The following is a 17,428-nucleotide window of genomic DNA, read 5'->3' as shown; positions in this document are numbered from 1 at the left end:
GTTCTTACTGGACCATTGCGAACTCCATCGTTGTCTGCATCCGGGTCACACAAGTCACCCATTTCGTCGCCATCTTGATTTTCTTGCCCGCTGTTCGGGATATGCACGCAGTTATCCTAAGGATGAGAAAAAATACAAGTCAATGGATTTAGTCTAATTGATATAAATTTCAACACTCGGATCTTCTAAAGCTTAGAAAAGTGTTCATTGTACCATTTTCATTCTCTACTTTTTTTTCTTTGTGAAAATTTGAATTTGACCGTTGATTATTCGAAGCGAAACGTTCAAATAAGAACCTTATCTGTTCAATTATTGCACATCAAAATATATACAAAGGCTGTGTCGCGAGAGGCTTGCCATACTATGAGGCTATAATATACTCCCACCCCCACACCACGCATAGGATGGGATAGGAAGACTGTGACATATTCTCCCTCTAATTTCCGATGTCATAGCATAACCTCCGAAGAATTTTGTAAATTTGTACATTTAAAATGCATTTCATACGGAACTTGATGTCGGTATTACAAAGTTTAGTAACCATGGTAATAGAGAAATTTAGAAGTTACTGATGACACATGACATAGATAAACGGCACTTTGGAGAATAAAAAATGTGTCGTAACAAGAACTAATAAAAAGATAAAACTTACAGCTCTGCAATGCTTGTCGGTACACGGGAGTTCGTTATCGGGAAAGCCGTCCAGATCGGTATCGATAGCACAATCGTAGCCGTCACCAGCCCAGCCAATAATACACTAAAACGAGACAAACAGAGAGAAAGATAGAGTGTAAAGAGAGGGGGAGAGACAAAGAGACAATGATAGAGCGAGGGGGTGCATGAGAGAGGGAAGAGAGGGGAACAGGGTATTATTTTCAATTTGTTGAGCGAAAACCGTCTCGGTAGTCACTAAATGAATTAAAAGCACTTATTTTGTTCAAGTAAAATGAAAAAAAAATGTTTCCAAAAGGCAGATACAAAGAACTATAAATCCACTCTAATAAGCACACGGTCATTGTACATAAATATAATTTTAGAACCTAACAAAGTCTCCGGACGCTTAAAAATATCAAGTTACCAAGTCCACAAAGGAAAGATAATAACTAAAATCAGATAATGCAAGACCTTAAATAGGCCTATATAATTTATCTTACTTGAAAGCCCCCCCCCCCCTCATTTATCGGGGATAGGGATGGTCATGTGAAATGAAATGTATGATATTATTATACATATGGATACATATAATACAATCATTCTTATGAAGTACATTTTCAGAAGATTTTGTCACCCACCTCGCATGTGTAAGCGTTATTCCGATGTATGATGCACTCGGCCTTCGGATGGCATGGACTAGGGGTACCGTTCGGACATGTATTTCTCTCTTTGCAGCCAACCGTCTGATTTCCCTCAAATCCATGCATACAGTCACCGCAAATATGCGAACCCTGCGATAAAGAATGATTGATATTAGAATATAATTTTCATTAAGAGAATATGAACACATTTCTTAATTAAATATGTACATATCAAGAAAGACATATGTACCTTTGTACGAGGCTGCCATCATCATCAAACATTATAGCTTACGATGGCGGTCTCCTGCATTCATTTAAATTATCTTTCTGTTGAATTAATAATACGTATTGCTGATTTCATTTTCATTGCCCTTATATTACGACTATTGTTATTGTTTTGCTTGCTATATATAACGCTTTGTATGTTGCATACTCGTGCAATTATGATACTGATGTAAATGCAGAAATAAAATAAAATCTGTCAGGGGAGCGTTTTTTTAAAGGACTTGTCGAACGTTTTATCCGACTCATCCAATTTTATCGGAAAGTTGGTATATAGTAACACTGCTTCTTAGCCAATTAGAATCAAGGAAAGAACTCAGATCTGACAACTTGTCAGACAAAAATGTTGAGGAAACGGTCCCCAGATTATAAATATAATGACGTCCCATCAAAACCTTAACTCATTACGATTGGCTGTTCCTATGAAGTCGTATGAACACGATGACTGACAGGCGAATGATTTTTTTTCCGAGAAATTAGACGGGTGAGAGTTCATGAATTGAAATCCATGCATAATATTTCGCAATTTTCATTTCAACGTATCTCGTTCTTCTGCCCTTCTAGTCAATTTCAAACAATTTTTTTTATTCTATTTTTTGTTTTTATTTTTTTGCAGCACAAGAGCACGTCAAGTGTGTGATTCCGAGTGGATCAACTCTGTACTTCAAAATGCAATATATCAATATTTTTACAACCACCGCCATAATTGTCAAAAGGACTGGTATGATAATAACCAAATCATAATCAAATGTGATAATTTTTGTTGCAATATGAAAGAACATACATCTTTACTGTAATGAATGACATGTAAAATGGTTTCGAAAATACTCGTTCAGAAGCGTACTTTATGGAATTGCTGACTGATGTGTTATAATGGTTTATGATAATAAATTTGGCAATGTAATGAAAACTGTATCTGCCTATTAAGAATATTAAATGCATAACAAAATGAAAATGTGTATAATTAACCCGACAATACTGGAAATATGATTTTCTTCAAAATGTATTACTGGTAGGATATTAATCTATCCAATTTTATTGTAACAAGCAGAATATACATACCCTTGTATTGAGACAGTACGAGTTTGGCACACAGTCACCGTTATTTCTTTCGCATTCGTTGATATCATCGCAAAGCTGAGTGGAAAGACAAAGAAAGTTAATATCATAGTCATTATACAATTATTTAATGTATGATTGATGCTAAATATCATTAAAACAAATTGACAAAAAACTATTGTCAATTTTAGAAATTCATGTATCTTTTCTATGACTCATTCTCTTTGCTTAAGTAATTTGGTAATCAGGGTTTGAGGAGTAAGATTGCCAAATTTAAGGCCTACATGTCTGCGGTCAGTACTACACACTAAGGACCGACTGCATGTCAGCTCAAAACAACGGGCTTTAAGATCGATTCCATCTCATTCAAGGAATCATCTGGGACACAATGGTTACTGAAACACTTTCAATGAGTAAATAATCAAAATTGACGAACTTTAAAAATTGGATTTACGAGTTGTTATATCAAATATATGGGACTACGTATTAAAGGTTGCTATAAATCGAAATGGAAATGAAAAAAATGCCATTTCCAGGCATCTATCGGTGGACTTTCCTCAGGGACTTGGAGGCCCATAATCTGAATATCAGTCTGTCGGAGGATGACGTGGTTGCAAATGACCGACCCGAATTGCGACAGTTCGTAGCCTCTTGTCGAGGCCCTGGCGGCTGCTTCCCGAGCGAAGCGAGGGCTTTCCTAATTCGCGAAGCGAATTAGGCCTGGCGCGAGCCAGGGCCTCTTGACATCTGAACTGAATTATATATTCATGAGGAACGTCTTCCTAATGAATATACATGAGTCATGATATTACCGGTCACCGAGTAAACCAATGAAATGTCAGAGCTGTTTCGTCTTGGGTTCGGAATACTATATTGTAGTACACTATTCTGCAGGGGATTCATTTAATTGCGGGACACTAAAGGGGATATAACCAGCAAAATGCTACAAGTAGTGGTACTACTACTACTACTATTACTACTGGCCGTAACAGAGCCATCACCGCCCCGAAACTTCCCGGGAGATACTGCTCAGCCGCTGGTCAGACTCGAGTCAACTCCCAGCAACTCCACTCCAGCTTCCCTCACTGCACTGCACAGCGGAGATCGATAATCGACGCCCCGGATCGACCGGTGGAATCGCATGAAATATTACTTTTTTTCCATATCCTGTGGGTAGATTTACAAAGACATCTCGTCCTTTCAGTGCAGAGTTAATTTCATCGACTTGCAAATCCTTAAATCGGTCAATATTCAGCATTTTAGAGGCATATTCAGTGCTCTTTGATATTTCGTCGTCACTCTTCGCCAAGAATCCAAGGGTCGCCATTCAAGATGAGCTCATGAATATTTAATATGACGTCATAGCAGCTCGCGCTCTCATTGGATGATTTTCACCGACCAGTTTTTGGTCGGTGAATTGGTAAAAACAATAAAAAACAAAAGAAAGTCGGTGAAATTCGGTACAGATGTCCAGAGGCCCTGTCTCGCGGCGCTCTGCTTCGCTCTCTCCCGTGCTTTGCCATGTTCGCTCGGAAAGCAGCCGACAGGGCCTCGACAAGAGGCTAGACAGTTCGCTGCCCAATGCACCACTCAGTGCGGGGGGGACTAAGTGCTAAGTAAGGAATAAATCGAAGACCCATTTACCTGTCGGTTCCTTACAGCGGCTTCAAGACCGATTCCCTCTAAACCAAGACCAATAAAGCCTTCGGGACATGGTGGGCACCGGAAGCCGGGCATTAGGTTGATACAATCCACGACGTCTGAACAAGGGTAAGCTTCAAGACACTGGCAAAATGAAAACAATATTGGAACCACACATTTTGTATTTATTTAGACAAGTAAAACATACAAAGTAAAACATGTCAAGGGATACAAAAAAAGGTTTGAAAAACCCGTACAAGTTTGGATCCCAATAATATAAAATAGCATCAAGATAAAAACATAAGTTTAACAATCGGAAAAATAAAACAATGTAAATTACCATAGAAAAGGACATAGATAACATTATTAGATTTATGTAACGTTTAAAAAAAGATTTAAAACGTGATATAAGAACAAAATAATAAAACATGGATAAGATAACATAATATAACAAAATATAATAAATGAAATTAATGACAAATCTTTGTGAGTTGTGGTGTGGTTCAAAATTATACATAATATGACAAGAACGATAATAAATTAGCTGTGATGTATTATTATGGATAGGAAAAGTGGAATTATTTAGTAATATAGAAATTATATAAGAAGGTGAGCCTTGAGTAAGTTTTTAAAAGTCGAGATAGATGTGCTATTCATTACATTACTAGGGAGCATGTTCCAATCTTTGGAGGTTCTAACATAAAAAGAGTTTTGGAAGTAATCTGTTTTTGCAAAGGGCATGATTACTTTCTTATCATGATCGTTCCTACCTATCCTGTGGGCTATTTTAATCATTACATTGACATGAACTAAATTATTAGTGAGCTTATAGAACATAACGAGTCTATGGTACTTTCGTCTTGCTTCCAAAGTTGGCATATTCAAATTTTGTAAAAGTACGTTGTAACTTGTTTGCCAATCCCGGCACATCATTCTCACGTATCTATTCTGTATACGCTCGAGTAATTTAATATGGGTTGCCCGATACGGGTCCCATGCTATACAGCAATACTCTAAGCATGGTCGAATGAGTGACTCGTAAAGGGTCTTAAAAACTGATATTTGACAGTTCATAAAGTTCCTTTTCACAATACCGATAATTTTATTGCATTTAGTATATGTTTCTTCACAATGATCTTTCCAATTTAATGTGTCATTAATTAGTTTTAAAAAGTTTTAACTGGAGTAGGGACTGGGTGTTGAGATCTCTTCTACTTTTTTGTGCAATTCACTTCCGGTTACAGCAATGATATGGATAAGCATAAATAAACAAGAACTTTCGAGCTTTTGATTGGTTTGTAATATGTGTCCTCTAAGGATAATTGATAAGGAGTTTTCGCAACCACTACGCAGACGCCTTCTGGAAAACAGAGAATTTATTGTCAGAAGCCCTTCATGACAAAGCGATGTTGGTAAAAAAATCGGGGGTAAATCAAAACAGCAGTGCCGTCCTGGACTCTGGGCAAACGACATATTTGCATTTTTTCGTCCGGTCCGAATCTTAAAGGAGAATGAAACCCTTGAAACCAGCTGAATCCATATCAAAGAGAAAAATCAAAGGAACACATTGTTCAAAGTTTGAGGAAGATTGAATGAATAATAAGAACGTTATGAGCATTTGAATATTGAGATCACTAGTGCCATGTAGATCCTCCCATCGGCAATGCGACCAAGATCTGTGATATCACACACGTACAACTCCCTCATTACTTTAGTACTTATTTCACTTATATTCTCACTTTTATAGAGTCTATCACAAGGTGAGGTGTTCTCTTTATGAGATGACAAGTACAGAGGTTTCACAACATTATATCATTGATGAATCGTTTGTCATATGATTAGAATGAGCAAAAAGAAATATTTTGGGGTATATTTTCAGTGTCCAAATGGGAGAGTTGTACGTGTGTGACATCACAGATCTTGGTCGCATTGCCAATGGGAGGATCTCCATAGCATTAGTGATCTCGACATTCAAATGCTCATAACTATTTTATTGCTAGTCCTATTTTACTCAAACTTTTGTTGATCTTATTTTTTTATTTTTCTGCTTTCACAAAAGCTAACTTGCTCCAAGAGTTTCATTCTCCTTTAAGGCCGATCTGCTACCCCGGTCCGCCAACTTTCAACAAAACCCCTCAGCTGTTCATTGTGATTTGACTTGCGGTGTCAATAGATTTACTACGTTGCAGAATACGTCCCCGTTTCATCTGCGAAAACTACATATTCATGGAATAGTGCATCACGTGCATGTATAAGGTTTATGAAAGTCTCAAGTTGAACTTTAGACACACCTCTTGATGGAATATTGTATAATCGTTTCGCAAGCAGGTGGGGGAGTTACAGGTTTCACGGGCGACGCACCTTGTGATTTTATTTTGAAATAAATAAATAAATAAATTTTGAGAAGTGAATCAAAGAAGAGAAGCAAAGATTGAAGAAAATATGTTTTTAAATGTAGAGAAAAGAATGAAGAGCATAAATAGGGAGATGTACCGATCGCTTAATGCTACATTATCCCTGTTATTCAATTGAGAAATTAAAATCGTTTTGCCCCCGCCCCCCCCCCCCCCCATGAAAATATTCGCAAGAGTAAAACATGTCAATTAGGGTCAAGTTCGTCATTTAATAATGTAATATAGACTTGCCTCATTGATATCGTAGCAATGGGTGCCGTTTCCACGATATCCTGCAGGGCACGGACCACACCGATACCCAAGACCATCGGGCTCATCGAAGCACATGACATCGGGGAAGCAGGGGTTGGAGCTACAGCCATGTCGGATGATTGTCTGAGGACCTGAGGTAAAATAATCGGTTCGCTCTGTAACGTCGTGTTGGGGCGACATTTGGTTGAGTTGTGAGTTAACGGAAAGGTTAGAAAAACAAACAAAAGCGTTAATATTTCAAGCGGAGTTGCGCTGTGCAATATATACAATAAGATTAAATGGGTATAGAGATGACAGCTATGGTAAGTTTACGAAGTCAGATAGAATTGAATAATACCCGATTATGACACATTGCTGGAGAAGTCTGATTAAAGATACACTTCTTGTTATCATAAGAGCTTCATTAAGCATATCGTTTTAAAGCTTAAGCAGGATTGTTTGAAAGTTTATTAACTGAAATTGGGCTTATCATGTATGTAATAGTTGAACATAAAGATTATCTTCTCTTGAGCAATAATTTATTGATTAATTCAACAATTTAAATCAAAATTATTGTTTTAATTATTTTTTCTTCTTTTAATCGTTCTAATACTTTATATGTGTATCAAAATTAGTATTTATTAAAATAAACTTTGAAATTAGAGTTTAAAGGGATAGAATGGTAAGGAAAGCGGAAAATAATTCCTGCCGAAAGAATTATCATATTACTCTGCATGCATGAAAAGATGTGTGTGTGTGTGTGTGTGTGTGTGTGTGTGTGTGGAATCGTCTGCCATTCCTCTCGTGAATTCTGTCGAGCTTAGTATTATTGACGTAGGGAATTAACATATAACGGTCATAATCGGCGATAGATTCAAGTGCCCCCACGTCATTAACTTTTGCATTAGACGCTACTTGTTATATATGCGGGAAATAACATTTTGTTACTGCATTTTCATGTGTGCCGTAATTGAACGCAAATGGATGATGCCGTCGTAAAGCGAGACAAGCGAGTTTGTTGTTGTATATGTCAGTAATTTCTCGGTCAAATTAGCTCAAAGTATATTCTAATACTTGTTTTATTGTTATATTAAGATATATTAGCTTAAATGATAAATTATTGAAGATTAAATTAAAGCATTGATTAAAGACGCTTCAGCATGCGAATTATCTCAACATTACCAATGTGACAGTTATCATATCTGTATGTGCAGTGCAGTTATATATTTGATATATTCATGTAAAAACAAGACACGTCAAATTATCAACATATCATGTTCACCTAAATAGACGATCATTATTTGAATATGTTAAGGACAAAAATCACGTCAAACGAACGCACACATAAATAATGTGTGGAATTTACATCAAAGCGGAAATATCACAATTATTCATTAACCTCGTCAGATCTCAAAATCACACAAGTCATTAATCTATTTCTATAGCAAAGTATGACTTTCCTTTTCAATTTTTGTATTGCTCTGAAAACACTCTAAATATAACTTAAAGAGTGTAGAATTTGTCCTTTTTACCTCTATAAATACATTCTAATGAAATAAGACCAACATAAAAAATAGAAATGCATTGTGTATGTATATCTTTTAATATCAGTTAATACAGAGATATAAAATATTTGTTGGTGATGGCGACAGACTGCTTTATGACGAGATATTCCCAGTGAGATAGGGAAAAAATACTTACCACACATCCTGCAGTTTTCTAAGGTGTGTCTAAGATGTTGAATTTCACGGGTCTGTTAGAAAGCAATGAGAGGAAGTGAGACGTTAATAGTCCTAAATAATCGATCATATTCGTCTTTAAATAAACAAAATTCCAGTTTATTATATTTGGAGAACAAAGTAAGTTTAAATAGGAGAATAAAATGAAGAACGTTACATGTTGTATCAGAGACATGAGATTCGGCAAGGTGAACATACTACAGATATTAAGAATGTTAATAGGAGAACTTGCTGGGGTGACAAAAATATGCTACAACACGGTGATTCAAAGGAAATTAAACGTTAGGCTCCTCTTTGTGAGGATGATAGAAAAGTAACATTGCCTTGAGTAAAGTGACGAAAATATCGGAGGCAAGTTGGTAAAAGTAATGATAATTCCATTAAAAAACATTTTCGTCACCCTCACCAAGACGAGTCTAGCATATTCGTCAGCCTGACCAATATGGATCTTACATATTCGTCACCCTCACTAATCCGAGTATATCATGTTCGTCAGCCTCATCAAGACGGATATTACATTTTCGTCACCCTGACCGAGTCGAGTCTTTCATGTTCACCACCCTCACCAAAACGTATGAAGCATATTTGTCATCCTGACCAAGGCGGGTCTTACATAGTCGTCAACCTCATCAAAGCGAGTATATCATATTCGTCATCCTGGCCAAGGCGGGCCTTACATATTCATCAACCTCACCAAAACGGGTATAGCATATTTGTCACCCTCACCAAAACGAGTCTAGCATATTCGTCACCCTCACTAAGACGAGTGTAGCATATCTCTCACACTCACCAAGACGAGTCTAGCATATTCGTTACCCTCACAAGAACGAGTCTAGCACATTCGCCATTCTGATCAAGATTGGTCAAACATATTTGTCAACCTGACCAAGACGAGTCACCCTCACCAAAACGTATGAAGCATATTCTTCATCCTGACCAAGGCGGGTCTTACATAGTCGTCAACCTCATCAAAGCGAGTATATCATATTCGTCATCCTGGCCAAGGCGGGCCTTACATATTCACCAACCTCACCAAAACGGGTATAGCATATTCTTCACCCTCACCAAAACGAGTCTAGCATATTCGTCACCATCACCAAGACGAGTCTAGCATATCTGTCACCCTCACCAAGACGAGTCTAGCATATTCGTCACCCTCACCAAAACCGGTCTAGCATTTTCGTCACATTCACAAGGACGAGTCTAGCATATTCGCCATCCTGATCAAGATTGGTCAAACATATTCGTCAACCGGGCAAAGACGAGTCTAGCATATTCGTCACCCTCACAAAGATGGGGCTAGCATATTATTCACCCTCACCAAAACGAGTCTAGCATATTCGTTACACTCACCAAAATAGGTCTGCTTATTCATTACCCTCACCAAAATGATTCTAGCATATTCGTCATCCTGGCCAAAACGGGTCTCGCCTATTCGTCACCCTCACAAGAACGAGCCTAGCATATTCGTCATCCTGACCAAGATTGGTCTAGAATATTCGTCACCCTCACACAGATTGGTCTAGCATATTTTTCACCAAGTCGAGTCAACCATATGCTTCACCCTAACAAATCGAGTCTTACATTTTCATCATCCCCACTCAGTTGAGTCTTACATATTCGTCACCTTTAACCGAAACTAGTCTAGCATATTCGTCACCCTCACCAAAACCGGTCTAGCCTTTTCGTCACCCTCACAAGGACGAGTCTAGCATATTCGTCACCCTCACAAAGATTGGGCTAGCATATTATTCATCCTCACCAAAACGAGTCTAGCATATTCGTTACACTCACCAAAATGGGTCTGCGTGTCATATTCATTACCATCACCAAAATGAGTCTAGCATATTCGTCATCCTGGCCAAGGCGGGCCTTACATATTCGTCAACCTCACCAAAACGGGTCTCGCCTATACGTCACCCTCACAAGAACGAGCCTAGCATATTCGTCATCCTGACCAAGATTGGTCTAGCATGTTCGTCACCCTCAACAAGACAAATCTAGCATATTCGTCACCCTCACCAAGTTTGGTCTAGTATATTCGTCACCCTCACCAAAACGAGTTTAGCATATTCGTTACCCTTCACCAAAACGGGTCTGCATATTCGTCACTCTCACCAAGATTGGTCTAGCATATTCGTCACCCTCACCGATACGGATCTTACATACTCGTCACCCTCATCTAGACGTGTCTAGCATATTCGTCACCCTCACCGATACGGATCTTACATATTCGTCACCCTCACCAGGTCGAGTCTACCATATGCTTCACCCTAACAAATCGAGTCTTACATATTCATCATCCTCACTCAGTTGAGTCTTACATATTCGTCACTTTTAACCAAAACTAGTCTAGCATATTCGTTACCCTCACCAAAAAGAGTACTGCATATTCGTCCAACTCATCAAGTCGAATCTACCACATTCGTCACCCTCATATTCGTTACCCTCACCAAAACGGGTCTGCATATTCGTCAATCTCACCAAAATTAATCTAGCATATTCGTCACCCTCACCAAGACGAGTCTAGCATATTGTCACCCTCACCAAGATTGGTCTAGCATATTCGTCACCCTTACCAAAACGGGTCTACCCTATTCGTCACCCTCACCGATACGGATCTTACATATTCGTCACCCTCACCAAGTCGAGTCTACCATATTCCTCACCCTCACATAAGACGTGTCTAGCATATTCGTCACCCTAACAAAGACGAATCTAGCATATTTGTCATCCTCCCAAAGAAAGGTCTAGCATATTCGTCACCCTCACCAAATCGGGTCTACCATATTCGTCACCCTCACCAAAACATGTCTAGCATATTCGTTAACCTCACCAAAACGGGTCTACCATATTCGTCACCCTCACCAAAACATGTCTAGCATATTCGTTAACCTCGCCAAAACGGGTCTACCATATTCGTCACCCTCACCAAAACATGTCTAGCATATTCGTTAACCTCGCCAAAACGGATCTGCATATTCGTCAATCTCATCAAAACTAATTTAGCATACTCGTCACCCTCACCTAGACGTGTCTAGCATACTCGTCACCCTCACCTAGACGTGTCTAGCATATTCGTCACCCTCACCAATACGGATCTTACATATTCGTCACCCTCACCAAATCGAGTCTACCATATTCCTCACCCTCACCATGTCGAGTCCTACATATTATTTTGTCAAGTTCATCAAAACTGGTCTAGCATATTCATTACCCTCATCAAAACGGGTCTAGCATATTCGCCACCCTCACCAAAACGGGTCAAGCATATTTGTCATCCTGACCAAGCTGAGTCTAGCATATTCGTCATCCTTACTCAGTCGAGTATTATGTTTTCATCACCTTTACCATGTCGAGTCTTACATATTCATCATCCTCACTCAGTTGAGTCTTACATATTCGTCTCTTTTAACCAAAATTAGTCTAGCATATTCGTTACCCTCACCAAAAAGAGTATTGCATATTCTTCCAACTCATCAAGTCGAATCTACCACATTCGTCACCCTCGCTAAGTCGAATCTAGCATAATTGTCACCCTGACCAAGACGGGTACATATTCGTTACCCTCACCGAGACAAGCCGATTTTGTGAGGGTAATGAATATGCTAGACCTGACTTGGTGAGGATGACGAACATATATGACTCGACATGGTAATAATGACGGAAATAAATAAGACTCATTCGGTCGATATGTTATACCTGACCCGGTAAGGGTGGCAAACATGTCAGACCCTCATTTTGACGGGGCTATTGTAATGTAAGATAGGTCTTTGTGAGGGTATGGTAAATATAAGAGTCGACTTGGTATTGGTGACGAATATGTTGGACCTGACCTGGTGAGAGTAACAAATAGAAAAGACTCGAACTGTTGAAGATTAACACTGTGTTATACTTAACTAGGTGACGGTGGCGAAAATATAAGACTCGACTTATTGAGGAAGGTGAATATGTTGATTCGACTTGGTGAGGGTGACGAATATATCAAACATGTCTTGTTAGGGAGGAAAAAATGTAGTGTTGACTTGATAAGTATGAACAACATATAAGAATCGGTTTTGTAAGGGCGAAGAAAATATGATACTCGTTTTGGTGAAGGTTATCAATATGTAAAACGAGACTTGACGAGGGTGACGAAAATACATGTATGAGACTCGACTTGGTGAGTTAGACGAAAAACGTTAGGATCGTTTCAGCAAAGTAAAAGCATTAGGGATAGTGACAAAAATGTATAGACTTGTCTTGATAATAATAAGTTAAGGTAACATTAGTTTCAGTGATGGTGAAAACAATTCCAGACTTCGCCCAGATAGGGTCAAAATAAAAGACTATTTCTAGAATAACATGACGAGTACATAAAATTTGTCCTAGCAAGTATGATACTCGTAACGTGATACTCGAAAACATAATCCTTTTCAAAATCATTGTTGACAAGAAATATTATACTCGTTCTACTTCATGCGGAAATAATTACTAGACTTTTCTCAATACGTGTAACAAAGGTGTTTAACTTTTCTGATGCGTGTGGCAAACGCAGTGTGTGCAAAGGTGAGTGTTTAAAAAAATCCTTTTCAACAGATAATTCTCTCATTTGTAAAGAGAAAAATTGAACTTGTCTGGATGTCTTTTTCTCCCTTTAATGAGAAACGAGAAGAGTGATCATATTCAGTTTACTCTAATAACACCATAACGCGAGAGAGAAAGTTTTAGTACAGGTATTAGAGTAAATTGATATTCTTTCTGATCTACTTACTTGCTCATCCATGCCATTTTTCAAGACCATAAGTGTATTAGATAAGGATTGGAAAGCATCCATCAAAACCGTCGCACCAGGCCCTTTGAAAGAAAACAAAAACAGTAAGGGGTTTACTTATTGTTGCTCTTTCATTCAGATTTGTAGTAAAATTGAAATAGCGTATTTTGATCGAGTATCTAGATTAAAGTACACTTACGTATTTGCATTCACACTTAGCATGACAATAGTTGCATTGCGCTTTTTCATCCTTGCCAGTATCCAGGTATATACATACAAATACATCGGTGGTTCTATTGGATGTTGAGGAACTTCTTTCCAAGCATGAAGACACAATATAAAACAATCTATTGTAAGATTGGACAATTGCGATTGCAATTTAGTATTTGGGTGATAAACTGCAAGATTGTATGGCGAGTCTGCCAGTATATCGTTTGTAAAAGCCGGGTTTTAATAGCTTTAAAATGTGATTAGGTTGAAGTTTCAAATAATGCTCCAGTCATATCAAATAAGCAACTCTACACCAATCCATGGGTGTCAGCGCAGTGGATTAACCTTTGTTCAAGCGCCATGAGCGCCAAGCAGATGTGGATACTGGCGCTATATAAGAACCCATGATACCCATCATCATCATCATCATGGACGGGGGTCATCTATGGTTGAGTCCCGCAGATACAAAAGATAACCCTCTGACGCATATGCACCAATTGATATTGCGTAATTCAGAATAACTCAATCTTGTTGTTGGATCAGGTGTCGGGTCTCTTTGATAAGACTGTGGTATATATATATATATCTTACATCCATCGACATCCAATGGCTTTGGCTCCGTTGAGAGACTGCACGACAGCAAATGAAGTACGTCGATGATCGGACCGCCATATACAAATTTAGCATTCTGGATCGTACCCTGCATTTAAAGAAACGTGGTAAATTAAGACCTCGTAAATCTGACACTCTTGGACTAGTTGTCAAATGATATAATCACAACATTTCTGTTGTTACATTTACGATCAAAATCAATTCAAAAGCTGAAGAAGTTAATGCATATCATATTGACCCGAGATTAACATAACTACTGACATGGTTCGGCAAAGTAACATAATTTTCATAATTTTTTCTCTCTTCTCTCTTTCGAGGTAAACCCAAGTGAAATCATATCGTTTTCCGTCATTTCGATAAATTTATTAGTATTTACATTTTTAATTACAATTATGTAACGTTTAATGCCTATCTTACTATAAAGTTTACAGATTTATCAGTACTATATGAACAGAAACTTATATTTGTATTTATGTTTGTACAAACCAATTACTGATATTTATCAGTAATTTTTACCCATTCAATTACCACGATATGTATTTGAATCTTTTTTGTCTGAATAGTTACGTTTTGGAAAGTTTTTAACACTGATATAAAGTCCAGACCAAGAATTATGTGATGGATCTACATTGTGCCGAATGAGCAAGAACTGGTAGGCGTGCGCGGGTTTGTACATGGGGATGACTAACAATGTGATCATAATTTGATATTTGGCCCTGAAACAAAAATGTAGAGCATTGTGACTTTGAAACAGAGGGTCGTGGTAAGTTCTTCCAGCAAGAAATTGGTCCACATTGTGCTGCATTCAACCCAAGTGAGGTAAATGGGTACCTGTCAGGAATATATTCCTTGAAATGCCACCGCGCTGTAAAATGCTGCGGGGCTAAAGCCAGGTTGATAATATCCAGTCCTTTGGAAGCACGTAGTGATGTTGTGTTATAATGTAATATGTAAGAACTGTGTCATTATCAATATTATAATTATTAATTTTATTATTATTATTATCATCATTATTATTATTACAATCAATGTGTCATTCAAGATCATTGATGCATGTGTATTTGTTTTAAACACTATCCAGGAGCCACTCACCACTATTCTTTCACATTACCATTGCAAGGAGGATAGCTGAATTGAGATGATAGATATTCATTTTATGATCATCACAATAAAAAACATAACATTCTTTCTTTACTGAATTTATTCAGATAGTATTTACACTATACAAATAAAAGTGTATCTCTTTTTGTCAAAGTGATTATCATGTTACATGGTGAAAAATGAAACAAACATACATCAAACATCCTACCTTCAACGGGTTTGCAGTCATGCCGTAACCGGCCTGGCCCAGTCTCATCTCCGAACCGTCGATAACCGTCCGGGAAAAGACCCGTGACAACCTGTCATCGATGTCCATCTGTTTAGCGAGCCTGCAGTCGACATAGAGTGTGAGGGTCGTACCGGATCGCTCGGAGTGGAACTGGAGGAGGATGGTATGCCAGTCGCCGTCGACGATCGGGAGGTTGGCGAACTCCGCCTGGCGCTGCTGGTCTCCTATTCGGTATTTGAGTACCACTGCAATGGTGGAAAGGAAAGGGGACCTTTACCGGGATCATAGTAGCAATAATACGATTTCGCTGAGGTGGATTGCCCAGCAAATGGTACTGTAGTATATAACCTTGATTAACCATTAAAAGGCAAACATATTTTCTTGGAGTTTTTCTGGATTTATTCTACATGTATCAACATATGCAACACTCCAAAAATTACTAAATGATCAGATATCATTGGGACACTGGATTTTTATAGTCAATTTCAAAGAATTGAATCAAAAATTAAATTGTGTCTTAACCGAAATGAAGGCATCCTCGAATCTTTGACTAATGTTTTAAAAAGATCAATTACTCTCACTTGCATTGATGAACAAACATTTCGTCTATATTCATAATTTTTTACGAGTTCATAAGGTAACCATAAAATGTCAAGATAATGAATTTTCCGGTACAGTTATACAATAATTGATATCCTTTCTAACATACATTTTCCTCCATTTGTTCCGTTGTAGGAGAGCTCGAACCTGAGTGGGGATCTGAAGCTATCGGGTGAGTAGTAATTACTGGAGTACACTCCAAAGAAGACGCCATGCTGCCGAGGAGCAAGTCGTGATCGTATTACGAAGTACACATCCTCGTTCTTCCGCATCTCCTTGGCGAACTTCTTGAAGAATTCCTCGTTGGCTATGATGGGGTAACGGATGCCCATGCCGTTGAAGAAGAACGCATCGCCGTAGATGTTGGAGTTCTCCTGAGGTGCCGGTGAGATGCCGGGGATGCGAGAACTGTAGATACTGAAGCCGTCGAAAAGATCTGCTTCTGTAAAAGATCAGAATGATATCATTTAATTTAGTTCACTTCAGTTCGATTTAATCATATTTGTTATATCTTACATGTATGTTCACCTTGTATCGCTTTGCTTACACAGAAGCTATACAATGTTATTTAATATTTCTTGTAAAGATGCGACATTCAATCAGTACGGTATAGTATATATGTTTGAATAATGCTCCAATTATAATTGAAAGATATTCCTAGATGGGAAGTGAATTAATTAATAACACGAACCTCAAGAAAATGGCCTCGTTTGGGGATATAACACATATGATTCGTTTCAGTATATTTCATCAACTTTTTTAGCTCACACATCAAACACAAGTACAAGTACAAACTGTTTCGACGCATTGATATTGACAAAATTTCACATTATCTAAATACGTAGCAGAGTGAAGTATTGCGTGAAACATATAAACGATCAAATTAAGCATGTAAGTGGAGCTCATGAAATAATAGTAAGGCATACATTTCATATTCATACTGTTAACTGTTCTATGCAGGATAAATCAATGTACTGTCTTAAAAGGAGATTCGTTTGTTCTCAACAATCTATACTATGGAAAGAAGTCAATCTTTGATGATTAAGAAATGTGAGTATGGAAAGCAGCCAGTTTTTGATGATTAAGAAAATATGAGTACTTTCCCTTATGTAGATTAAATGACGTATGCTGATCGGAAACAAATAATGCATGCATGGGTGTTCATCATATTTTGGGAAAAGGATTTTGTAAATTCGAATAATTGCGTCACTGGCTTTCCCAAGTTTTGATTGATTGTTCATGCGCAACTGATTTGTGACTGA

The 17,428-nt window shown here is 38.0% G+C and overlaps 1 protein-coding gene across 2 annotated transcripts in view; it reads right to left on the bottom strand.

Annotated features, from left to right (window-relative positions):
* LOC129261873 (cartilage oligomeric matrix protein-like) overlaps positions 1-16,603 on the bottom strand; it is a 30,711-nt gene extending 14,108 nt beyond the window's left edge. The window contains exons 1-11 of one of the 2 annotated variants that reach the window (XM_064099712.1): positions 16,276-16,603; positions 15,546-15,811; positions 14,216-14,324; positions 13,415-13,497; positions 8,624-8,675; positions 6,923-7,074; positions 4,281-4,421; positions 2,640-2,714; positions 1,293-1,445; positions 653-757; positions 9-116 (exon numbers count right to left, since the gene is read on the bottom strand). In XM_064099712.1, the coding sequence (XP_063955782.1) occupies positions 9-116; positions 653-757; positions 1,293-1,445; positions 2,640-2,714; positions 4,281-4,421; positions 6,923-7,074; positions 8,624-8,675; positions 13,415-13,497; positions 14,216-14,324; positions 15,546-15,811; positions 16,276-16,498 (1,467 nt within the window). In that variant the 5' untranslated portion in view covers positions 16,499-16,603. Of the gene's footprint in view, positions 1-8; positions 117-652; positions 758-1,292; positions 1,446-2,639; positions 2,715-4,280; positions 4,422-6,922; positions 7,099-8,623; positions 8,676-13,414; positions 13,498-14,215; positions 14,325-15,545; positions 15,812-16,275 lie in introns of both variants that reach the window. The other variant, XM_064099711.1, reaches the window with a different exon arrangement.
* Between the last annotated feature and the right edge of the window lie 825 nt (positions 16,604-17,428).

This window comes from Lytechinus pictus, chromosome 5 (genome assembly GCF_037042905.1).
Source record: "Lytechinus pictus isolate F3 Inbred chromosome 5, Lp3.0, whole genome shotgun sequence".
NCBI lineage: Eukaryota > Metazoa > Echinodermata > Echinoidea > Temnopleuroida > Toxopneustidae > Lytechinus > Lytechinus pictus.
Note: the sequence above shows the minus strand (reverse complement) of the source record. Positions and strands in the feature narration are given on the sequence as shown.